General features: G+C 43.3%; 2 protein-coding genes across 5 annotated transcripts; both read right to left on the bottom strand.

Annotated features, from left to right (window-relative positions):
* Positions 1 to 2,930: 2,930 nt before the first annotated feature.
* GPR19 (G protein-coupled receptor 19) lies at positions 2,931 to 13,782 on the bottom strand. 4 transcript variants are annotated; one of them, XM_089526913.1, is made up of 3 exons: positions 13,593 to 13,743; positions 12,798 to 12,975; positions 2,931 to 4,260 (listed from the first exon to the last, which is right to left on the bottom strand). In XM_089526913.1, exon 3 carries the CDS (start codon positions 4,236 to 4,238, stop codon positions 3,006 to 3,008), a length of 1,233 nt encoding a protein of 410 aa, XP_089383039.1. In that variant the 5' UTR covers positions 4,239 to 4,260; positions 12,798 to 12,975; positions 13,593 to 13,743; the 3' UTR covers positions 2,931 to 3,005. The 4 variants fall into 4 exon arrangements, with proteins under 4 accessions (XP_089383039.1, XP_089383038.1, XP_089383041.1 ...); XM_089526912.1 differs by lacking the exon at positions 12,798 to 12,975 and having other exon boundaries at positions 13,676 to 13,782; XM_089526915.1 differs by lacking the exon at positions 12,798 to 12,975.
* Positions 13,783 to 23,384: 9,602 nt separating this feature from the next.
* LOC149312559 (uncharacterized) lies at positions 23,385 to 25,331 on the bottom strand. Its single transcript, XM_089527209.1, has 3 exons — positions 25,100 to 25,331; positions 24,691 to 24,846; positions 23,385 to 23,908 (listed from the first exon to the last, which is right to left on the bottom strand). Exons 1-3 carry the CDS (start codon positions 25,329 to 25,331, stop codon positions 23,385 to 23,387), a joined length of 912 nt encoding a protein of 303 aa, XP_089383335.1.
* Positions 25,332 to 26,485: the final 1,154 nt, after the last annotated feature.

Genomic DNA, 26,485 nt, shown 5'->3' with positions numbered 1-26,485 from the left:
GTCAAACAACTGTTCTCATTTTGGGTAACAGCTGAAGTGCTTTGCAGAGTGCTAAGAATCCAGGGATAGTTATGGGATATTATCAGATTTACCTCTTCCCCAATACACTGTATTTGTAAGATTAATCAATTACAGTTGTTTGTCTTTGGGTATCTTTGCTCTTTGGAATAAAAGGTGGCATTTGATCAAATGACATGAGCAGCTGCTCCCATCTGCCTATTGCCTGCAGCACCATCTACTGGGAGGAAAGAGACATGCAAATTGCTCAGTGAGTCTTAACTGAAAACTAACATTATGGAACAGTGGTGCTTTAAATATATTGAAACCACAAATATTTTATTTCTTAAAAATAAAAGAAAAACATCTTTATCTGATGTTTTATCTGGTATCTGAAATAAAGGATTGGATGGCATACTGTCTCCATTCTGCATGCAGTTGTCAACTGGACTGGAGCAGCATCTTTCTTCAGTGCTGGCAATCAGATAGGATCCACGGCTGCACCTGAGGAAACAAGCTACTTTAGGGAACTCAGTACAGGCTGTGTGCCCCTATGTATTGCCATTGACCTATCCAGGGGTCATATAAATATCCATATTTTTTTTGCTCCAAAACCTGCTCTTGACTTATACATGAGGTTGACTTTTAGTCTAGTATATACAATAATTTAGGGATCATTGCATATATATTTTAGCATCTGTTTGCACATTAAGTATTGCTAACTTTTATCTCTTGGCCAAAGGCTGTTGCCTACAAGCCAGGACCTTTTTAAAGGCAATTGACTTGGACACACATGGAAGGAGCCACTTCAGCACCAGCACTGCTACACTGTGGCTGGTTCAGTTCTTTCAGAAGCCCATTACAGTGGACCCTTGTTAGCCACTGGGGTTTGGTTCCAGGAACCCCCGTGAATAACAAAATCCATGTATGCTCAAGTCCCATTAAATACAATGGCATACCAAAATGGTGTCCCTTATATAAAATGGGAAAATCAAGGTTTGATACTTGAAATTTATCCTTTTAAAAAATACTTTCAAGCCGTGGATGCTTGAATCCGTGTAGAAAAAATCCATGGATAAGGAGGGCCAACTGTATCTTGTGCTCTATAAACCTAGTGAGGAAAAAAAAAATCACAAGAGTGTTCCTGGTGACAGTGTCCTTTTGTCACGACAGCATATTTAATAGCAATAGCAATACATTTCTATACCGCTTATCAGTGCACTTAAGCACTCCCTAAGCGGTTTACCAAGTGTAAGCTAATTCCCCCCAACAAGCTGGGTACTCATTTTAGTGACCTCAGAAGGATGCCAGGCTGAGTCGAGATTGAGCTCTTGGGCTGGTACTGAACTCACAACCTTGTGGTTTGTGAGTGAGTGGCTGCAGTACAGGCATTTAACCACTGCACCACCAGGGCTCTAGGGCATTAGTAGTCCTGATACAGCAGTAGGTCTAGCCCATACTCAGACATTTTGTGCTTGCTGTTGTTACACTTATACTCCTTTTTCCCTCCAAGGAACTGAATGAAGCTTACCGTATATACTTGTCTATAAGTCTACAAATTTATGCCCCAAAATTGACCCCCAAATCCCACGTCAACTTATTTATGGGTCACTATGAAACGTGATAGCAGTTCTTTCAGATTTCCCCATGCAAAGTGAAGGAGTTTAGCAAGAAAGATCCAAGCAGAAAGAGTCCTGGGTAACTGATTGATATTCCTGTTTAAGAGTCTCTCTCCCGCCCGCACGAAGGAAAAAATGAAAGCTGAACACTGAAGTAAAAAGCCTCAATGAGAGTCCCTCTTGCAGTATGCACACATACACACACTGAACTCAAAGTTTTACCCTTGACCTATCCATGGGTAATGGCAAAATCCACAATTTTGGTCCCCAAACCATGACCTATACATGAGGTTGACTCATAGTTGAGTATATACGGTACATAACTCTTTTCTCCACTACATTTTCACAACTCTGTGAAGAAGTTTAGGCCAAGAGTCAATGACTGACCCAAAGTCACCTGGTAAGGTTCATGGCTGAGTGAGGATTACAGCTTGTATTTCCCAAGTCTCTGGCCACACTCTAACCACTACACCACCATGACCCTAGGGAAGAAGCCTCAAATGAACATTGTGTCCCAGGCCTTCCAGAGTTTTAAAAATACCCTGTTCCAAGCCACGTTCACTGTTCTTTTGCTGTCCTGAACTTGATCATGTTAGTAGAGTGACCACAAGAGTTCCCTAAGAATGTTGTATAGCATGTTTACATGGCAAATAGATGTGGTTGTGCCTGTCAGCCAAATACAGCCAGCAACATTTATTAGTAGCACAGGTGGTTATAGGGATGGGGGAAGAAAAGCAGTGACCTGGCATTTCACAGTTATGTATGCACATTTGCATGCTTACACGCTACAGTTAGGATGGATCCAGTCTCCCTTTGACATTTAACTTGAATTAGGCATCCCAGGAAAGGTTCTGAAATCCAAAATGCTATAATGCATGTGTGTATACATCACCAACATTTTAAAAAGTATCTCCAACATATCTCCCAAAAGCATAATAGGGTTAAAGTAATCTTTTACCAGACAGATCCCAAGGAAAAGGAATTGTCCCTGTTAAATAGGAAGAAGTGAACTTTGTACATTCATTTCTCCAACTTTGTTGAAATAATTGTCATGCCTCTATATCCTTGGTAGATCTACTCTCTCTTTTTTTGTACATAATGGATTGATCTTCAGATGTTCATCAGTTTTTACAAAATAACATGAAATATAGAAAGTATAAAAGTTTGATATGATTGCCTAGGTCTATTAGGAGGACATTTGTTCTAAAGCAGGTCAGTTATTTTTTTTAAAATCCAGTATACAAGGAAATCAATAGATTTAATAAAATAAAATATTTATTCATATTATGTTTTGCATTATATATTATATGGAAACCCCCTTCCACATAAATCAAAACCATTCAGAGAGTTGGATAATTTGGTCTGACTAAGGAAAATATTTTTCTGGAATTAGACAAATGTATTTGATGGGTTTGAATTAATGGGCCAGGCCAACTTCTTCTCTTTTGCTTCTCTGTCAAATGAATCATATATGGTGCCTTTGGAAACAGTTTTAGCTGGCACAGGTATTTCTGAGATCCCAACATAATTTTTTTTGGCTATCTTTGAACTTGTAGTGATGGTATATGCATTGCTTCGGTAGCATTTCATGGAGGACATGCAGAAGGTCTCCTTCATCCCTCTCCTGAAATTGGCATTATACACAGAGTACAAGCTAGGCTTTGAGGCTGCAGAACTAAAGGATATCCATGTTACTGACATAAAAACCAGGGAACTTTTTCGGTAGTCTGTCTCAGATGGATGCCAAAGTTGAACCACATAAAACGGAAGCCATGAGAGCAGGAAAAATAAATTTAACATCAGAAACATCTTGATGGTTTTCACCTTTGTCCTTGGAACAATGTTCATTGTCCTCCGGACTGTTCTACCATCTGTGCCTATCCTCCAAATATATTTGATTACCTTTTGGTAAAAGAGAATGATGAGAACAGATGGAATCAAAAAAGCCAGTAATAAATGGATAATGCTATAAATAGCCCCATCCCAAGAATGTGGTGGGAAAAAGCTGCAGTGATTGTCCCAGCCTGATCCAAAGAAAAAGAAAGCTGGAGATACCAGTGCAGCATTAAAGATCCAAGATGCTGCAATCATTTTCTTGGCTTTCTCCCGGGATACTTTGAAACTCAGTGGGTAGACAATAGTATAGAATCTATCCACACAGATGGAGAGCAATACGTACATCTGTACACCAGGTGTGAGATACTGAAAATATCTTACTAACTTGCACATCATGCTCCCGAGCATCCACCCATCAGAAGCTAACTGAAGAAGCACAAATGGCATACTTCCTATACTAATGAGTAAATCTGCACAGGCCATGGAGACCACAAAGTAATTGGTTGTAGACTGAGTTCTTCTGCTCCTGTGGATTACCAGGCAAACGAGGGAGTTTCCAAAGACAGAGAATAACCATAAAGCTCCCAGAAGCAGGCCGGCTGCTATGATTTCTCCTGGCATCAACTCATACCGTGAGGCTGTTGTGTTTTTCTCAAGTGCAGTTTCCCTCATTGCATTGTTTGGCATAAGTTTAGATGTTTCTGCCTGGTGGCTCTGTGGAAGCAGGCCAGATGTTGGAGTAAGAAAAGGAGCAGCACTGTCATCCATGTCATGAGCAAGCAGCATGTTCAGTCGTTGCTTTAAAGGGCTGCATGAAGAGAGAAGGCCAACAATTAGTGAAAATGAAAACAAAAATCACTCTTAGGGACAAAGACACAGGCTGCATCAACCCCTTGGTGATATAAAAGTATGTTGCTTTAGTTCTTATAGCCTTAAATTTAAATTGTTTCAAATTATTTTTAAATTGATTATATTTGTACTCTACCCTGAAATATTGTGATATTGTTGCTGGGTGTCTCAAAGTGTCTGATGTATGCCAACCCTATCATGGAATTTCCTTGGGAATACTTGTTTAGATGGGGTTTGCTTTTACCTTCTTCTGGGGCTGAGAGTAGTCTTGTTCAAGGCTACCCAGTGGCTTTCCATGGCTGAGTGGGGATTGGAACCCTGGTCTCCTGAGTAATTGTCCAACGCTCAAACCACTACACCATGTTGGCTCTCATATAGGATAATACATATATATTAAAACAAATGAAAACTAGATACCACTGATAGACTATCTATACTTTCAGACATCAAATACTGAAGATAAGCACTGTAGGATGATGACAAATATCCAGTTTTTGGGCTCAGACCAGCTGCATATCATATTGTCTCCACTGCCTTCCAAGCAATGTACCATGTGTGGAGATTTTGTCCCACCATTCTCCTTTTACTCAGTAGTCTGTCAGCAAAGGAGAGTGGTATACATGGGGCAATTCTTTTCATAGGATGAAGGGTGTATAAGGCATTGAATAGATTGGTTCCCTAGCAAAAAATTTCCCAACTATTCAGAAAAGCTCTGGAGACTATTTGACAGTAAATTTACAAAGGATAATTTTGAGGAACTTGAAAAGACTGGTTTCACCTTAAACACTGATACACAACAAAATAAAGAGACAGAAATGTTGTTCCTATTTCCTAACAATACCCATGCCATCTCTTTCTGTCCATGGAGTTTCATAGACTCTAAGGTGTTCCCACCCATCTCCTCACTCATGGACTGTGGTAATGCTAGTAGTATTAGACAGTGATGGTCATGGTTATAGTGCTCCTCTATGAGCTGCCTTTGTGAGGTTTTCTTGGAGAGCATTTTATTGAGGGACTGCAGGTTGACAAACTTTGCAGTCACAGCTCCAGTCCTTGGCATCTTTAGCTGAGAATACTTTTATGTAACTGAGCCTTGCAGAATTGTTGCCAATGAAGTGAATATAGCAATAGCAATAGCAAGTACATTTCTATACCACTTATCAGTACACTTAAGCACTCCCTAAGCAGTTTACACTGTGTAAGCTAACTGCCTCCAACAAGCTGGGTATGCATTTTAGTGACCTTGGAAGGATGCCAGGCTGAGTCAATCCTGGAGCCCCTGGATGGGACTGAACTCACAACCTTGTGGCTTGTGAGTGAGTGGCTGCAGTACTGGCATTTAACTACTGTGCTACCAGGGCTCCATATATATTGATAGAAATATGTTTCAAATAAAATATCTCAACTGAATCCAAGATAGGGTGGGCTGGGATTGCTGGAGGCCTCATAATAGTTGATATGACAAGGGCAGATGGATCACAGAAAGGTTCCCAGAGTGACCTACACTTCCTTTCATACCTTTGACATGAGACCATTCCTAGGATCAGGTGAAGTGTGGCCTAATCTCTTATAAGGTTTTCCACATGCCAAGGGAACATTGGTATTAGTAGTCTTTTGGTGTGCTAGAAATGTCTGGTTATGGGCATGTCTGCAAAGAGTTACTATAAAGGGCTCTGAAACATATGCATGAATAACCTCCTGATTATGCTGTTGTACATAATACACTCTGTATGAGGCTGTTCTTGAAGATGACTTAAGCTGCAGATAGTGCAAAAGACAGCAGCTTGATTGCTGACTGGAAAGCCATATAGACATTATATAACACAAAACTTAAATAGAATTGTACAGGTTTCCATTCTGAATCCAAGATGCTTGTGATGACACTTAAGGCCCTAAACAGCTTGGGACCTCACTACCTGAAAGAGCACTTCTCCCTATATGTGCCTGCATTAGGAGTAGGGTCATGTGAAGGGGCCCTTCTGTGTATCCCATCAGTGAGGCCACTGGTTGAGGATGAGAAAGAGGGCTTCCTCAGCTGTGGCACCTCAACTGTGGAATGCCCTCCCCTTGGAGGCCTAACTAGTGCCAACACTGATTTTATTTAGGCATCCAACAACAATCTGGTTAAAGCTTGTGGATGAAGGGCACCAATGTCACAAAGAGGCCCACAACATGTCAAGGGGTCACTGAAATCTCTGAATTTAGGAAATTCCTTTTAAGAAAAATTAATGTAGCAACATGATGTAGCCATCTGTAACTGAGTAGATGTAGAATATTGGTATAGCATCCTCTTCCTGCCAAGTCATGAAAGGCTTCAAGGAGTCATTAAACAATCATCCCTTTTAAAAATAATTTTACAAGCTGTACCTCGGAGCATATATACCCAGAACAAAACGCATAAGGAATTCCTACCCATGCCTAGAATATATAACCTGAGGTAGCTGTGTTAGCAAAGTACAATAACATCCCAAATCCACAAAACAGCAATACCTTTATTGGAACAACCAAAATGCACAAAATACATGTTGCAAGCTTCCGAAGCTGCACTGGCTTCTTCATCAGGCAAAGGTATGTTGTTGTTGTGCACTTTCAAATAGTTTCTGACTTATAGCGACCCTAAGTTGACCCTATCACCGGGTTTTCTGGGGCTGAGAATGTATGATTTGCTCAGTGGGTTTCCAGGCCAAGGAGACAATTGAACCCCGATCTCCAAAGTCATAGGAGATTATAACACAGGGATTGGACTGGGTTGGGAGTGAAGCAGACCCTTGTCCTTATCCTGAGCAGCCAAAAGCATTTCAGAGATTTTGCGCTTTGTCCCGTCACTGAAGTGGAATTGTATTAATGTGAACTCCCATTAATACAAAATGACAGGGTAATTCCACTTCAATGATGGGACAATGATAAGATAAGCACGACGTCATGTGAAAGTATTTTGTGCGATCGCGGTCAATTGTGGTTCAATGATGGGACAATGACTGGATAAGCTCAACGTCATCTGATAATCTTTGCATAATCATATGATAAGTTTGAGAAAAGGACCGGACAAGGACATCTAACACTCAAACTACTTCACCACACTGGTTAAAAATCATACAGCAGAAAAAAAATCATGACAATGTGGATCTAGAATGGACTGTGTATCTACTTTTAATTCTGTAGTTTACTCCCATGTCCCTTTTTTGATGACACATATAGAGATTCTATATATATGCACTCTAAGGCTGCAATCCCATACAAAACTCCCTTGGAGTGAATCCCAGTGAACTTAATTGGATTTACTTCTTAGCAGATATGCATATGACTGTGCTGTATAGATATCAATAATCTATATTTAACAGAGAATAGTTTGTGTATGCATTAAGTATCATAATAAGAGACATAAGCTCAGTACAGACTGCCGAAAAACGGCGGCCTGCCGGCGCCTGTTTTTCCTCCAGAGGGAAGCCACAGCCACCAAATTGCACAGCTTCCCTCCGGCTTTAAAAGAACCTGCTTTTTGCAGGTTCTTTTAAAGCTGCAGGGGCACTCATTATGTAAACGCCACGCGGCAACATGCAGATGCCACACAGTGCTTATGTAACAGTGACGCGCCCATGTACACAGGGCGCCACCATTGTTACGCCACCATTATGTTCTAGGGTTAGGGACCGTGTGGTTGCCATGCGGTCCCTAACCCTAGAATCAGCCCTGGTACACCACTTATTGGCGGTATGTACTGGGCCATAGATTTTCAAGCTCTGTTGTAGTCTAAGCTGAATATATTATGTGCTCACTCAAACATGTGTATTTGGCAAAAATTGTCTCGTTTTATAGGCATGACATTCATTATTTCCAAAGGAATATTGAGCAATCTGAACCACATCAACATTGTCACTGGAATTTAGTGTTGTTGGCCACAGAGCATACACCTTTTAAATACATCGTGTTGCTAAGGTTAGCTGTATCACATAAATAATGCTGTATTTCATATCCCATGCCTATGTTATGGTAGGTAGAAAAAGAAAATGAAATTAGACAAAACCTTCATGCAGGCAATATAAAATATCTTTCTTTCCTTCTTCCTTAAGAGTTCCTAATGTTAGCCTGTCCGCAAAAGTTCATCAAAATTAAAGAGTGTAGCTCCAAAAGAAAGAATGTACGGTTGAGAAGTTAGCATCAGACATTTGGGTTTTTGCCTTGGTTTTAGAGTGCATCTCCAATTCAGGTAAAAAGAGATTTAAAACAAAACAAAACAAAACAATACCCTCTCCCCCTCAAAAAATTAATTTAATCTGCAAGAGGATTTTAAAATCAGCTTTCATCAAAAGACACTGGGGTAATACATAAAGTGCAATCCCAAGCAGGATATGAAGGCAAGATATGAAGTCAGAATAAATAGGATATGAAGGCAGAAACTTCCCCCAAATTTGTTCAGTATCATAGGTGCCCTGCCTCTGGACATGCCATTTTGGGGACAAGGTAACATTTATTCCAAAGACTTTTAGAAGCTTAAAGACAGTCAACTGAAAAATGGCAACTAGCCTGTACCAAATATATTGTAAAACAAATGTGTTAAATTGTAGAACTTAATTTGATGTATAAAGTAGCTTTCTGTGAAACTCGAAGGCTTTCATGGCCGGCATCCAATTTTTTTGGTGGGTGTTTTGGGTTATATGGCCATGTTCTGGAACAGTTTATTCCTGATGTTTCTTTCACCTGTATCTGTGGCTGGCATCTTCTCTGAAGATGTCAGCCATATATGCAGACGAAATGTCAGGAATAAACTCTTCTAGAACATGGCCACATAGCCCGAAAAACCCACAAAAAACTATTTCTGTGAAGCTGTTATGCTTGGGTAATGGAAAATAAAAGATTAAAAATGGGTTGCCAAAATAACTACATCTCAGTTAAATATGAAATGAATGCATCATTAGGGATTCAAAAAGCAACAATAAGTTTATAAGGTCAAAAGAGCACCAGGGGTTCATTCACACTACTGGATTATAGTGCTATTATTCCAATATAACTGCCATGATTCTGTCCTCTGGAATCCTGGGACTGGGGAGGGCAATTTAGTATTCTTAGGCAGAGCATTCTGGTGTCTCTGACCAAACTACAAAACCCCAAGATCCCACAGGGTGGAATCATGGCAGTTCAAGTGGAATCACAGCACTATAACTGGCAAGTGTTAGTGTAAATGGGCCTATGGCATTATTGGATAGCAACTTGTTATGACTTGATTCTCTTTATATCTGCTTTTATATTGGTAAGTTCAATATTGCTGTTGAAAATACAACCAAAACAAAATAGTAAGACACAAATCCAATTGTGTATCCTAGACAGAGTGGGCCCACTGAACCAACTACTCGATGGTTAATCAACACCAGTGTGCATCTCATTGATTCAACTTGTCTACTGTAGTGGGGACTAGTAACTGGATCTAGATAGTTGTCTATTTATCTAAAATTGGGTACATTCACAAGGACTGAAAAGCCCTAAATTCTGTCCCTATTCTTTCTGATTTTATACTATGATGTAATTTATACTGGCAAAAGGGGAAAAATAGAGATATGGAGATATGCAAAAATATGAAATTATTATTATTATTATTATTATTATTATTATTAAGCTTTATTTATATAGTGCTGTAAATTTACACAGCGCTGTACATACAATCTTTTAATTAGACGGTTCCCTGCCCTCAGGCTTACAATCTAAGAAGACATGACACAAAAGGAGAAGGGAATGGTTGTGGGGAAGGGGATCAGGTCCATTTCACTCCCTCCAGGCAGGGACGTGGCTAGGATTTTAGGAAGGGGGGGGGGGTCCAGACTAAGTGCCACCATTATAATGGGGCTTGGGTGCGGTGGCGCAGCAGCACACACCATTCATTTTTCTAATGGAAGGGGGGGAGTCCGGACCCCCCCCCCCCGGCTACGTCCCTGCTCCAGGCTTACCCTTCTCCCTCTCTGGATGATGGTGGATGGAGGGGTGGGCTTTTCTTTCAGGGAAGGCCTGATGGAGCTGGGATCTCTTATTATTATTATTATTATTATTATTATTATTATTTATCTAGCACTGTAGATTTGCACAGCACTGTACATAAAACAATAAATATAAAAGAGTAAACCTGCCTATGGCGTACAATCTAAGAAATAGTAGGATAATACATATAAAATACATAGCAATACAGGAAATGATTCAATAAAACAGGCAACAAAAGAACATCAAATAGCAAGTGACAATTATGCAATGCCTGGGAAGCTTCTCTGAACACGTTAACCATTTACCTTGTTATATCTAAACTACAGTATTACATGGCTAAACTTAAAAAAAACAAGCTTGGCCAACATACAACTGTCACCTTGGAAATCCTTTATGGACAATTTCATGGAATATGGATGTATGGTCAGGCTAGGTAAGAGGATAGGAGCACTGGGAGAGAATTTAGACCTTGTTGGGTTTCTAATGATATAACTAAGAGCATAAAGGAATCTGAATTGGATGAGATCTAAATTAACCAACCTATTTTATTTCTTTTCTTTCTGGAAATTAGTTCAGTGTTTCATGCCAGATTTGAAGCTGCATTGGATAGGTTTTTGGTTTAATTCCAGTTCTAAAAGAACCTTTCTTGATAAAAGTGAACCAGTGTGGTGCAGTGGTCTGAGTGTTGAGCTAGGAGACCAGGGTTCAACTCCCTCTCAGCCATGGAATCTCACTGGGTGAACTTGAGCAAGTCACATTCTTTCAACCTTAGGGAAAGCAATGGCAAACCTCCTCTGCATCAATCTTGCCAAGAAAACCGTAGAATAGGATTGCTATTTATTAGAGCTAACACTTAAAGGCACATGTCAGCAATAACAACTCTCCAGAGAACTGCGCAAAGGTATGAGTCATGGGCATTTTAGGTTTCTAAAAGGCATATTTTTATGAACATAGCAATTGCTTTTCAGGATCAGATCAAAGTCTGTCTAGACCACCATTTTACAACAACAACCGTCTTCCTAAAGCCACTGTTTCTACCCATCTTCCCCCTAACATATGAAGTTTTTCTCTCCATTTTCTGCAGATCACCACTGACACTGTCAGAAACTGTCATGGCCATGCAACCTGAGCTGACAAAACAGGGCCTTCACTTATTTTCTTTTGGCTTTTAGAGCTAGGAGAGAAAAGTGACTGCTGGAAATAAAAATTCCTGGTTGTATGCTCTGACAGATATGGGAAACTTCTGATCAGATGTACCAATCCCACTATCAGATAGCCATATCTATACAACACCCCTGCCAGATGTACATGTACTGTATATGCTAAAAAATTGAACAACTTTCAAGTCTCTGGCCAAGGAGAGCAAGGGTTGATTGGTCAAATCTTGTAGTCAGCATCTCTGCTGAATTCCATTATCTACCAACATCGTTTGCTTGTTTCATGATCAAACAATTGAAATACTGAATATCTCCCCCACATACCCAACAAAGTTCTATCTCCCTCTGTCTCCATGTAGCCCTGAATCTGGTGAACAATGCATTATAGACAAGAAATGACACTGATAGAAAATGTTACCTTTGGAGTAAGAGTGACTGACAACACTTCTGAAATGTCTTTCTTGAGTGGAAGCTTGCCTGAGCCATTGTTTTGGCTAACGTAAGGTGCTTCTGGAAGTCCAGGTCAACAAGCCTTGTTTGAAGAAACCCCTTTATTTTAATTAATTAATTAATAATTTGTTTTATTTATATACCGCTATTCCAAAGATCATAGCGGTGAACAGCAAGTAAGCTAATTAGTAAGTAAGCTAATTTTAAAGAAATTCTGATGTCATCCTCATCTTTCCTTGCATGAGAATGCTTTAAAAAGAATTCCAAGTTCAGGCCAAACAATTCTGGGGCAGGTTCTATTGGAACCAAGAGCTCAAGCTGCCTGCCTCCTTCTGAAGGTCCCCTACTGAACTGAAACCACTCTTTCAGACCCCCAGAATCCAGGATGTTGGCCAGAGAATCTCTTTATCTTATTTCTCTTTCTCCAAGTCTTGGCTCTGGTTTAAGAGGACAGCTTGTCCTCCTTTACTTGCACTGTTCCAGTCAGGGGGGCTCCCTAGATTTTGACAGGTCCAATGGGATGAAGGATAGGTAATTCCTCAATCTCTCAAAACTATATTTTAGGGAGTACTTTCCCTGTCCATTGCAGCTCCCCCAAACTGTTCCCTGTTTTTTGGTGTGTGTGTGTGTGTGCACAAGCATGCACATGCATATATGTATTAGGGGCTAAATTGCCCATACTTAGCAGGAGAAGCCCGCCTTTCTTGCTGGAAGGCTGTGGACCAATTTCTGTTTAAACAGAATAAATATTTCACTGATTTTTCTTTCACATTCCTGATGATGGATTATTTAAAAAGCAGCCTAACAATGCTCAAAGAAAATGGAAATCAATTTAAAGTTAAATCTTTTGGTTCTGTAGGATAACATAGTTTTCCTTTAACAAGGCCATTTGCAATTAAGAGGAAGAGAGAAGTAGTCATACCTGCTTTAAAGCATAATCCAGAATTCGGTGAGTTGTTTTCAATTAGGAATTCCAGCCGAAAGAGCATTTGTCATACTGGAGATCAAAAGCATGTTCATAGTTTCTATAAAGTCTTCTTCATTTGGACATTAATCCAATTTAAATTTAGAAGGATGATACATTGTATTGTCTTGTTTGCCTGGAAAGAGAAAAGACTAATGTTTTGTTCAGGTCTCACTGTCAGCACCCATCACCTTTTAGCTCCCTGGAACTGATCACATGGCAAATTGGAGATGGATCATGTGGCTCCTTGCTTCCACATAATAGCAAGAACAAACTCTTCCTTTATATGTAAACAGGGTTGAAACCACAACTTCGACTGCCAGTTTGCTAAGCACTAGAATCCCCCCAGAAATGTTTTCTTTAGAACCCTCTGTTTGAATCAGTTGTTATATCCAGTCACTGGCACCTACAAGAAGACTATCTCATTTCAATAGACTCCATCTTCTAAACAAATCAATAGCCACACTTTCACAAAATCCCCTTTAGAAGTCTCTTTTAAAAAAAGATATGCAGAACCATGGACAGCAACAAGGTTTTTGGAGGGCAGGTGAGGTAAAAAATTATGTTCTGCAAATTGCCACACTGGAGAATCAATAATTTCATTAAGCTCTGTGTCTTGTGTTTCTGCCTCTCACCCTTCCCCCAAGGAAGAGCTGGCATCAAAACGAAAGAGAAAAAGGTGGCACAGAAAACACCATTTGTATAACATGCTTTCTTGAAAATGCAAAGGAACATCATTCACACACATCCTACCTTTGCAGCCACTGCACTGAAGAATCTGTCCTTGTTTTTGTCCAAGGCTTTCATTTTCCAGGATACATGCACTGCCTGCTTACCTCAAATGCTTCGGAATCGGATCCCAAGGAAAGGCAGAAATTAGGATGTAAACCTGCAGCTGGCTCATGCTGACGTCCCAGTTGCCATGGTGCTCTATGATTGTTGAAGGGGATTATTTCCTTCGGCAACAGTCACCATGGGCCCCCTGACAATTAAGGCAAGGGGGGTGGCAAAGAGAGCAAATGTATGATGATAGAGATAGAAGAAGAAGAAGAAGAAGAAAACAGGATTTCTGATCCACAATTCTTAAAGCCCTTGCTTTTGGGCAAAAAGGAAAGCTATGGATTGTATCAGAAACTCTAATCTCAGCATGTCTGAGGTCACCCATTGTAATGTATTATGATCCTGAAAAGCACTTACCTAATCTTTGCTAAACTGCTACTTAGAAGATCAAGGCCCGAAGGGAGTCTCAGCTCTTATTTGGTTTCCAGCTGCTGCTCAGGCAGTCATCCTTGGTGGAACTTGTACACCAATGCAGCCAGAGGGTTCCAGGTTGAGGGACACTGTTTTGTTCTTTCGCCCTTCTCTGTTCTTTCCCATTTCAAAGTTGAGTCCTTTCCCCTTCTCCCAAGCACATTAATTCTTGCTCTTGCATATTGCACCCCCTTGGCTCAAGATCCTGGGTACACATCACTTAGGTAAAGGTAAAGGTATTTCCCTTTGACATGATTGCTAAGTTGTGTCCGACTGTAGCGGGTGGTGGTCATCTCTGTTGCTAAGCCAAAGAGCGTTGTCCCAAGATGACTCCATGGCCATGTGGCCAGCATGACTCCACACAATGCTGTTACCTTTCCCATTGAAGTGTTATCTATTTATCTATGTGCACTTTTACATGCTTTTGAACTGCTAGGTTGGCAGAAGCTGGGACTATATGGTGCTTGGATCTCAAACTGCCAATCTGCTGACCTTGCAATCGTCATAGTCAGCATCTTAACCACTAAGCTACCGCATCCTGGATACCTGGGCACTATTGTGCTTGGGGAAAGCAGAACATGAAGCAGGCATGGAGACATGCCTATGGCACAGATGTCAAATGGTGGAATTTATTTATGCATACCCCCTGGCTTCTATACCTCAGGACATATCACAACAATTAATATAACAACACAAGGAATTAAAACAAAAACCTTGGAACAAGAACACAGTACAAAGTAAAATAGTACTATATCATTTCAGCACTAAACAATCAGCTTTTTAAAAATTGGAAGAAAAACAGAAGAGGAGCATGGCAACCTTCTGCATATTGCTAACATCTCACCCCTAACCTCCAGAAATTTCCTGGTTTCAGGCAAATATTTAAAAAGCATGGGAGGAGGAATAACACCCTATGAGGCACATTAGTATCAATACCATAGTGTAGATGCGAGGAATCTGAGCACTGTTGGCTAACCAAGTAGGTTATTCAGAACAAAGAGGCAGAGAAGCTGGTATTCAAAACAGCTGTGAGGTCCTGGAGAATGAACAGAATTTCACCCCTTTTGTTCCTCTCCTGATATGGGTCATTCATTAAAACAATTAGTTTTGTGTCAAGTCCATCTCTAGAATCCAACTGAAATGGATGCAGACGTTCAGTCTCATCCAAGAGGTTGCGTAACAATACTATTTCTGGAATTAGACCAAATAATCATTTTATCCAAGCCTTTTTGGATGTTGCAAAAATATAGTTAATGTTATTATGTTTTAGTATGAAAAGAAAGAATTAAAGGAAAAGGCATCTTAGAGCACCTCTAAAATTATTTTAATTCAGCATAAAATTCCACGGCCAAACAGCCAATTGCATCTGAAAAAGTAATCAGTTTGCTTTGGGGAGAGAAATATCATGTCCCCACAAGAGGAAAAAGGCCATAGGGCAGAAAACCAGGAAAATACCAGGTAAACAATCTGCTCTGCTGATGGCTATAGCTGAACTAAAGCTTCTTGAGCCCATCTAGGCTTCACTCCTCATAGCAAATGGTTTTTAAAGCAGTGGTTCTCCAACTTTTATCCCCTGTACAGACATCATGCCCTCCCTTGCACAGTAGAGTCCATGAATAAAATATTTTGTATGTTTAGTGTGCACATTTTAATTCACACATTTATGTACATTCTTATTTTAACATTTTATAAGGAAATAACATTCTTATCATGATACTATTTATTTTAATTTTTAAATAATCACTTGTTTAATGTTTGCTGGTGTGGCTTTTCTAAAGTAATTTTTTTACTTACTGTGATGAATGTGCTTGTTTCTGAGTGCAAAGTTTACTAAAATGAGGAGTAATATTAGAAACAGCAATTGCTACCCAACCACAGAATAATAAGACCAGACCCAAAAATAGGATAAAACAGGGCCATTTCTTGACCTATTTATTAAATTCTTAATGGAACTGCAACTAATTTCTAACAACAACCAAGTGTGGGAGAAGCTGCATCTGGTGTCTTACCACAGACCACTTCTGCAGTTTATCAGGACGATAACACCTGAGCCCTCACTGACAAACCAAAATCTGGGTTATTTGCTGGCCATATCAGGAAGGCTAACCAGAAAGCCCCTTCCCAATCTGCGAAGATTAAAGATGGAGTTTAATTTTCAAGCCAGACCTAAGGGCAATTTCCTTCTGTCATCCCCAGGTTGCAAGGCCTAAAGAGGTGGTTCTGGAAACGTCCCTTCCATCCAAACGGTGCCTAAAGTGCTCACCGAAATATAATCCAAATATTTGGAAAGGATTTTTTATGAACCTTGTTTGATTTGTAACATTCTTATATTTTCCTATTGATTGCCACTGTATTGATATTGCTTATTGTTATTATCTGCTTTATATGGCTGGGGGACTGGGAAGGGATTAGTTTGTTTTTTATTGTATTTTTATTGTACTTCCACTGTTGTAGCCGCCCGGATTCCTCATTGATTGGGCAGGATACAAATAAATATATCATTATTATTATTATATATGCTAAACATAGGTAATCATATAACACCAATCAAAATTCAACTTTTAAGCCACATTCGATATTAACAGACAACAACACCATAACTAATATCCTATATACCGCTTGAAACAGTATGGGGTAGTTGAAAAACCCGTGGAAAGGGGGGGGGAATTCCTACCTAGCCCCTAAGCAACCAATAAAACTTCATACTATACCAGTGGTAGGTGGGTGGGTCAATTTCTTCTGTGCAATGGGGCAATGGGTGCAGTTGGCACACCTTTGCCTCTGACCATGCCCTCAGAAACCCCGCGCCATGGCATCACTGCCATGCCATGATTGGTTATTGTCTGCCTCATCCCAGAGGAGGGCAGCAAACAGCCCATCCCCACTCCAACTCCTCCGTCGTGGAGGGGGGGATGGCCACTCTCAGTTCTTTAGAGACATCAAGACTTGCATGATATTTACTCTTTATATATGTCAGAGTGGAGAATCCAGTGTCACAAAAGTAGGTAGTTACAGTTATGAGCACTTCCATAATCTTTTCACTTAATGTTGGGTATTCTTCTTGAAGACTGTCAGTGTGGTGTAGTGATTTGAGGGTTTGACTGGAGACAAGGGTTTGAAACCCTTGGCCATGAAACCCACAAGGTGACCTTGGACAAGTCACATTCTCTCACTCTCAGAGGATGGTAATGGCAGACCTCCTCTGAACAAATCTTGCCATGAAAACCCCATGATAGATTTGTCTTAGGGTCGCCATAAGTTGGAAACGACTTGAGGGGACACAAAACACACAACACGTTCTTCTCAAAATCTAATCCAAAACTGTGGCAAGAGGCGCTCTTAAAATTTTATTTTTAAAGAAGCATCAGTCTGTAGATTAATAAGATGTTCTTGATCAGTCTTGTTTAATTATCTTGACTGTGGCACATTTTCAAATTCATTTTTTATTCAATTCTATGCTTCAAGGTTTTCATAAAATTACTTTTAAAAATGTTTTTGTAACATAACTGGAAGGCCAGTCAAATAACTTTCCAATTGTGAGGATGTTATTTGAAGGTTTATTTCTTTCATCATGTTGGCATATAAAAAACATTTCCAAATCATAACTTTTTAAATCATTTGTCTGAAGTTGTGTATGTGTTTGTTAAAAAGCCTGAATTGCAATAAAATATGGTTACTTCATTTTTTGGAAGAGTTTTGTTTAGAATGTTTAATTTTTCAAACATATCTTCAAGCTATGCCAGTTTCAAAAGGAAAGCCATGTTGTAATAAAGCTCTGCCATTGGATTATTTTATTCAAGCAAAAAGCAGAATACCTCATATCTCAAGCTAAAACATTGTGTTCAGAACTATGCTTCTGGACAACCATTGGGCTTCGGAGTGAAAAAATAGTGTGTTCTGAACCCATATCTTCACAGAAAACCTTACAAATTTGAGACATCAGTGAGTGTGTTTTGATAACAGTTTTCACAACTTCATGTAAAACTTTGGCCCCTTTCAGACTGACCCATAAAGCCTGGTCAGATCCGGGTCGATCCGGAAGGCCCCTCTTCGGGTCTACCCGGTCGCGAGTGCCCATTGCTTTTCCACCTTCGAAGCCACCCGCGGCAGTTTGACCCGGGTGAAAGTTCATATTCCTGCAATCCGAATAAATATGGGGCGCCTTACCCGGTCATTTGCGAACCTGTTCGGTTTTTCCGCATGTTAAGATCTGTCAATCAAGTGACGTAGGTGGCGACGTAGGTGCTGACGCACCCGGAACAGACCGGGGATTTTTTTTTTCTTTTGCTTTGGGTTGAAAGATTGTGCGCATGCGTGCGTTATGTATTCACCCCGTTTCTTTCCCCTATTGTTTTTTTCGCTTCGATTCATGTTTCCGAACATTAACCGTCCCTTCCCCGGAAAGATTTCATTCTGATTGAATCTTCAACTTCAACTTAAAAAAAAATTACTGTAATTTTTGAAAACATATGCGCATGTGTGTGCTCTTTTCCCCCTCAGTTCTTATTTCTTCCCGTTTATGAACATTCACAGTTCCGCCTTTCCCGGAAATTTTGCATACGTACCTCACCCTCCCCTTTTAACACGAAAAAATAACATTATTTTCAATTTTGAAAGCTTATGCGCATGCACGCCGTTTCTTTCTCGCGAGGTTCCCAACAGTCACGTGTCTTTTTTGTTTTTGTGTTGGTTTACATGTTTACTTCCGCTGTTGGCAATTGCCTTGCGACCACACATCTGCTGTCGCCATTTTGTCCGGCATTTGCAGTTCCAACAGTAAGAGCGGAAGATGCATCCCTTGTTGTATCTCATCCTGGCCCAACAAGCTATAATCAGGTCTGTTGTTGCGTTGTTGCGGCGCAGGCATAGGCGCCTCCAACAATTCTACTGTATGCTCGCTGCGAACAGGAGGAGGGCGAGTAGGAGGAAGCACGCTCGCAGGAAGAGTAGCCTCGTGGTTGGTCGCCTTGCCCAGCAAACTGTAGCGACTGTGGGTGGGAGAATTTCCCAATGTCTCCGGCCATTGCCCAGGAGGTGGTGGGTCTACCCACACGAGACGGACTTCTGGCCGAAGCTGTTATGCACCGTTTGGTCCGATGAAAAATGGATAGAGCATCTGAGGATGCCTAGGAGGCTTTTCCTGCTTATTGTCGAACAGCTGCGTCCGGAGATCTGCAGGGAGGACACCCGTCTGCGCTCCGCCATACCGGTGGAGAAGAGGGTGGCAATCGCACTTTGGATCCTGGCTAACCAGGGGTCCTATGGCACAGCGGCCACCCGGTTCGGCGTGGGGAAATCGACAGTGTGCACCATTTTTATTTCTGTAGTCCTGGCTATAGAGAAAGTCCTCCTTCACAAGACAGTGTACCTCGGGGACCACAGGAAGGTACTTAATATTGCTATTGCTGCCACTGATTACACCCTTTAGGGTAGGGAAAACTCTAGATGCATTATTAACAAACTGTGAGCAAACCTTGGCTTTAGGGTGGGGATACCATAAATGTATGCCATTTTTCTCATAATATTGCTATGATTACTTCCCATTCTTTCCTGGGATTTGTTGAAGGCGGTGTAAGTCTTCCTTCCCCCCTTCTTGCAGATCTACTTGTATATATTCCTGCTTTGCATATAATAGTAACTACAACAACACTAACCTCTAAAGTTATTATCATTCAGCAATGGTTCTAGGTGGGGTGACACGCTATATCTATTTACATACATGCAGGTTTGTTCCATGACTGCCGACCTTTAGCCTTGCTGTGCTATTTACAGGTGTGCTGTTTCTATTCCAGATCATGGCAGGCTTCGAGGCTATGGGATTCCCACAAGTAATCGGGGCTGTTGATGGGTGCCACTGTCACATCATTTCGCCAGTGCGTCAGGGTGGGGAGTATATCAACCGCAAGGACACGTACAGCATGCTGTTGCAGGGAACAGTGGACCACACTGGACTATTCATCAATGTGTGCATTGGATGGAGCGGGACCTCGCATGACGGCTTCGTTTTCCGCCACTCTTCCATCTACCAAACCATGCGTGCAGGCCTGTTTGTGCCAGGGAATCCTACTGTCACCATCTGTGGCAAGCAGGTGGGCCCACTGCTTATTGCAGATGCAGCATATGGGGTGAAAAACTGGGTCATGACCCCATTCAAAGGCACTCTCCAGCCGCGCCAGGCCCTGTATAATCGCCACCTCAATAGAGCCAGGAACACGGTGGAACGTGCCTTTGGCCGCTTGAAGGCAAGATGGCGGTGTCTCACCGCACCATTGGAGCTGGCAGAGGAGAACGTTAACTCTGTCATAGTGGCATGCTGTGTTCTCCACAACCTCGTGGAGACTGGAGGGCGCATTTTGGAGGGGGCACCATCTCGGCCAAGGCGATTTGTGCTTAATGCTGCCAGTTTACGCACTGCAAACGCCGACCAGGAAAAAGCAGATGGTGTGCAGACAAGGGAGGCACTGGTGCAGTATTTCTGGGATTTAAAGCATCGGGTCCCTTAAACACTTGTCTACCACCGCGGTTTTGTGTTTTTTTCTCTTCACTGTTGCAAAAATAAAGGTTTGCCTTTGCTATTCTTTATGTTTTCCTTTTCTTCCTTGGAAACACAACATGCCATGAGCGTGCTGCGAGATTGGGTGCGCGTGTTTAGGGATGTCATGACATTCACCCTGCATCTCCTTCTAGTGTTGGTGGGAGAGCGGAACTGTGAGAGCCATCACATGCCACGTTCAGTGGAAAAAGCTTTGCACTCCCATTCAGTTGTGCAACTTTAGGTTATAGCTTGATGGTGCATAAATCTCCTCCCATTACATTGTCTGCAGCTTTGCTGTGTTGGAACAGTGGAGGCCCTGACCACATGCACAGTTGTGCATTTCGCTGGTTTAATAAGCCACACCATTTGTTCCCTGTCCCAGCAACTACCAGCATCCCCCAACTTGCAATGCACTGGCCTCGCATGGAGCACCCCAATACAGGCCATAGTACAGATTGTGTCCTGCAGAATTCTTTAGGAGGGAGGAGGGAGAAGTCTGGTTTCCTGAATAGGAAACAAGATCCAACCCTTTCTTCATGCAAGCGTTTACACAACATGTAACTGCCAAAAAAAATTGATAATTTATGCGCATGCACGCTATGCGCATAGTTTTAGGCCGCTCTGGGCCACCGTAGGGGAGGGGGAGTGATGTCACCGGCTGCACTCCTCCTCTAACGGCGCCAAGCTTGAGTTGACTACATTGTAACAATTTACCTGTGGAGCCCTCCAGCCATTGGCTAACAGGTGTAGGGCTACTTTTTGAAACTTTGGGCCCATGTGTGCGCAGAGTCTGTCCGTTGGGGGAAGATGGCGCCGAGGAGGCTCGCAAGGATCGAGCATTGGATGGCACAAGAAACCGACCTCCTGCTCGATTCTCTCAGCCGTACAGATGCGGGGTTGAGGCGGCTGATGCGATCCAGCAGCCGCCCCAACCTCCATCTGTACGAGAGAGCCTCCCGGCACCTCGAAAGGCACGGTTGGAGACGGCTTCCGGTGCAATGCCGGACCAGGTTCAAAAATCTTAAGGCTGCTTTCTTCAAGGCCCGGGACATCGCCCAGGGCAGCCCCCCGCGACATGTCCGCCCACCTTTCTACCAGAGGCTGGCGGACATGTGGCGGAGGGCAGGGTGGCCTGCAGCTCGGGAACGGAGGCCCCCGCCAGGTAAGTGTCAAAGGTTTGGCTACCGGTGGGGTTGCGCGGTGGGGTTGCACAAGTAGGGGGACGGAATGACTAATTGTGCGCATGATCCTTCCTTGAGACCTCCGTTTATTTTTTTTCAGCCCCCGCCTCTGATCGGGGAAGGCCAAGGAGGAGGGGGGGGTCCCGGCGCCGTGAGCCTTCTTCCTCGCCGTCTTCCGAAGAGGAGGAACAGGAGGAGGAGGAAGAGGAGGAGCCCTCCGTGTTGGGAGAGGAGGGAGAGGACGAGGCACCTGCTGTCCGCGAGTCACCAGCGGAGGAGGAGGAGGAGGAGGCGGGGCAGATCGAGGGTACGTTGGATCAGGGAATGTCACGCAGGAGTTTGTTTATGGAATTAGTTGCCAAGGAAGAGGAAAACTAGACCGTGGGACACTATGTGGTCATCCACTCTGACCCTTCCAAGGGAGGTGTTATAGAAGCATATTTTGCTGTCAGGCCCCATTTCTGTTCTGTTGGAGGTAATGGCAAAGCAGTTGCTACGAGGTATGTTAGGACGCCCCCACCCCCCCACACCCCCTGCGGCCGGTTAAACTGTCAAACAACAAACCAAGTAATGTGTACTTAACTATTCTGTCATACCCAACAGCTGAGGAATCGCAGTCACAGCCTGGACCGTCCCATGCTGCTGGGGTCGCTGCAGCGGCACCACCCGCACTTTGTGAGTTGCAAACATGTTTGCTCTAGTTAAATCTTGGGATTTAAGTCCTGCAGTACTATTAGCGGGAAGCAAGACTGTAGACAATTGTGCATGTATGTGTCCTGTCTATTTCTAGCAAGCTGACACATCAGTGTACATGTATGCTTTTTTGTGTGGAGGAGTGCATGCCACAAGGCGGTTGCCACAAGCAGGGCAACACTGTGGCACCTAAGTGTGGAAAGACTGCTGTTACATGTCTGCTAAAGACATCATGTTAAGAGGAATACTAGATAGAGTAGTTTTGGTGCTAGTGAATATGTGACTGGCACTTTGGGGTGAAGAGAGTGTTGACACATCTATTTGTTCTTGTTTGTTGTCTGTAGGGTACTCCAATATTCTGTTGAGAGTAGGGGCCCAAGACCAGAGGCTGGCCCTGATGGAGAAGAGGCTGTCCAGGCTCGAGGGCCTGGAACAGAGAGTGGAGAGGCTGGAGCGTGTCCTGCGCCAGCGCTGGCCGGAGGACTTTGAGGATGTGTAAATAGTTAATATATTGTGTGTGTGTACATTGTAAATACACAGTTTGTATTTTTTGAAAGAATGTTTCCTTGTGGTCATTTTGCAATGCTACTTGTCTGCTGGAGACATACATATTACACACATGTTTATAGAACATTGGTTTTATTAGGCCACCTCAAAACTAAGGACTAAGAGGCCAATATGTAATGTAAAATCATTACAACAATTTAACTCCTTGTCAGGAAACATTTGCAATGTAAAACCATTACAACCATTTCAGTTAACAACATGATACACGTCAAATGTGGAACCATTACAACTAGTCATGTAAAAATTGTCATAAACAGTTCAACCAATGTAAACATTGGAAGTAAGGCAGATGTTATGTAACATGGTCCAAAACTTTAATCATGGGGACAGTGTTACTGGCTTCTTAATCCTGCGGATGGGCCTGGTACTTGGTCCAGGAACCGCACCCCCAGATGATGCTGTAGACCCTCCCTGAGACTCCTGCTGGCTGGCAGAAGGGCCAGGAGGGGAACTATTTGATGGTTGCATGGAGCCCGGGGAACGCTTAAAGCGCTTCTTCCTCGGCATACCAGTAGCATTGCCTTGGGTACCCTGCGACTCCATCAGCTTGTACATTTTCTCCATTATCTGGTTGCTAGCCAGCAGAGCACCAGTTAGTTGCTGCATGCTCTCTCTGTCCTCAGCAATTAGCTGTGTCATGACGCCTAGTGATTTATCTTCCCTGGCCTCCTCTTTTTGACTCTCCTCCCGCAAAAAACCCAGAAGCGAACTCATCTGGGCAGCGGACTGGGTGGCAATCTTCTCAAGGGCCGCAGTGGCAGAGTCCCTCACCTTCTTGCGTTTTATGAGGGCCAATCTCTCCGCAGGAGTCATCACTGCTAGGGGGTTCATGATGGCACAAGCTGAAAGAGAAAAGGAATTTTAATAGGGAACTGTAAGTGGTGAGGCAGGAAGGCAAAGGAAGAAGACATTACCATTGTGGGCCAGCTATAGACCTGTGTATGATGATATCCCATGAGGGCAAAAATTACTATTGTTGTTATTGTTGGAGGACAACAGCATTGGCCATCCCAAGGCGGATGCCTGGCCATTAGCCCAAGGTTTGCAGTGGGTTAATGGTGCTGAAGCGCCTACCCATTGTTTATGCCCTTCTACAAGCGGAAAACAATTAAGAAACCAGTTCCACAGGTCCCACTCTCAAAGGGTGTCCCTTTTCCTGACCTTCTAGCGGCTAGAGGAGAGCAAGGGGAATATCAGCCTTTACAATTAAAACAATTACAGTTGAGGCTACCCTCTATTCAGCAGTCCAAACTCGATTTCCATAACAAAAGTAAGGGTGGAAGATTTTGAATGGCATTCTCCTGTCTTTTATAGTAGGCACAGCCAGGGTTGAAAACAAACCTGATATTCCAGTTTGAGGGGAGGGGGGGAAGGAAAATGGCTGCTTGGGGAACCCCAGACTTTTGGGGTTTGCCATGTGCTGCCTCCATGGGTGATAAGGGGAAGCTCAGGTTGACCAGTGCTTGTGATTTTATGCCAAGATTACTGTGTTAATAAAGGTTCTGGTAGGATGCAATTAATGGAGGGGAGCCCATACATCTAATGTATTTTGAACACAGCCTATACACACACCATATGCAAAGCAGAAGCCGAAAGTGCATGTTGTCATCAATGGAGAACCTACCATTGCTTCCTGCCCGGGTTTGGGTTTGGTTTCCGTTAGACCCCGAGCTGCTGGCCGCTGGTTCCTGCTGCTGCAGTTCTCGCACCAGGGTCTGCGGATCAATCTCCTGCAGCACCAGATTGATCTCCTGATCTGGATCCGGAGTAATAACGGTCTCTGTAAAGTGGAGATAAAAATGCACAGTAAACCAGCCTTGCTCGGATGCCACAGGCACACGGACACATACACAGAAACGGTGTTCAGGGATTCATGAGCTGCTTTCCATTGCGGCGGAGGGCCACATAAGGGGGCCTGGCACACAGCGGAAACCGACTGCTCAATTGGCAAAACTCTAGTGCATATAATATGGAACACATGCGCACATTCTTTCAAAACTTTTTTATAGAGGACATTAGTATTTGCATGTTACCTTGCGAAAACAGATCCTGCGAGTCCGCCAAGGGAGCCTGCGAATCCGCAAAGGGGTCCTGCTCCGTGATGGGTCTAGAGGGCCCTTCCTCCACCAGCTCGAGGTTCTCGCTGTCGTGGTACGCGACTTCGGTCTCGTCCGAGACCCGCTTTGCCTCCACGCTGGCATCCCCCGCCAATATTCTGCGAAGCTCGTGGAAGAATGGCATTTCTACTGCGCCGCTTCCGCTCATCCTCGATTTTTGATATTCCTCCTTAAATTTTCTTTTCAATGCCTTAGATTTCGTTCGGCATTCCTCCGCATTTCTGTCATGGCCCCTCCTCCGCATTTCTGCGGCGATGTTTTCAAACACATCTATGTTTCTGTGATTCTCCCTTAGTTGCTGCTGCACCTTTTCCTCCCCCCACAGCGCTATTAGGTCCACAGTTTCTGCATGTTTCCATGCTATCCCCCTACCAGATGATTTCCTGGCAGCCATCTCGCCATGTGCTTGCGTTCCCGCCATTGGAAAGGGTCGTGATGATCCTACCAGCTCGAGGTTAGAAACAGCAATGGCGCCAAGCCCCCAAAAAGGGGGAGTGGGCAAATTTGAAAATGAGGGAGGTCCGGGGTTGGCATCGCCCACCTGGCAGGTTAAAAGCCTCGCCATTGGCTGGGCAGCCAATAGGTGCCCACCAGGTGACCCTAAATTGGGGTTAGGTCACATCCGCCGTCTGCTTGGGGGAGGTGCCACTGAGGGCGAGGGATAAGGGGCGAAAGGTTATTGGTCAAGTTTCTGGGCATCCACCCACAACCTGGCATGGCATTTTGGTATGGCGCTCGCAGGAGTGGCGGCCAACATGTAGAACTGCACATTTCACTTGTGGGGAAACGGGGGGGCGGGTTTCCGGGGCCCATTAAATGTCCCGGGGTGGTGTCCACAAAAGAGAGGGGGGGGAAGGGTGTGCTACAACTGTCAAAACACCCCCATTGAAGCGCCCTATTACTATGAAACTGTGTGCATAATCTATCAAAACAGCATTCCAATAAAAAAAAAATTCCAAGGAGACGGGAATGGAATGCTAATCACAAGGGAAGGAGAGGTGGGGCAAAGGGGGCACAGTAACCAGTTTAGAGGGGAGAAAGGGTGGGGGACTGCCGGCCAGTCAGCCTTCTCTCAGCGGCCCCAAATACGCACATCGGCGCGCATAATCTGTCAAAGCGGCTGCTTAAACAAAAAAAAATAGTTGCTGGCGGGAGCCGGCTACAGCGACACGAACATGTGAAGGAGAGCGAGGGGCGACCGTGGGTGCACAGTTACCGGCCGGGGAGAGAGGGAGAAGGGTGTAGTTTCACCTGCAAACCCCTAAGGCACAAATCGGAGAGGCGCGTCTGTGCGCCTAATTT

Source organism: Sceloporus occidentalis, unplaced genomic scaffold (assembly GCF_023333645.1).
Source record: "Sceloporus occidentalis isolate IW3139 unplaced genomic scaffold, rSceOcc1.0.p SCAF_5, whole genome shotgun sequence".
NCBI lineage: Eukaryota > Metazoa > Chordata > Lepidosauria > Squamata > Phrynosomatidae > Sceloporus > Sceloporus occidentalis.
The sequence above is the reverse complement of the archived record's forward strand: the minus strand, read 5'-3'. Positions and strand labels throughout refer to the sequence as shown.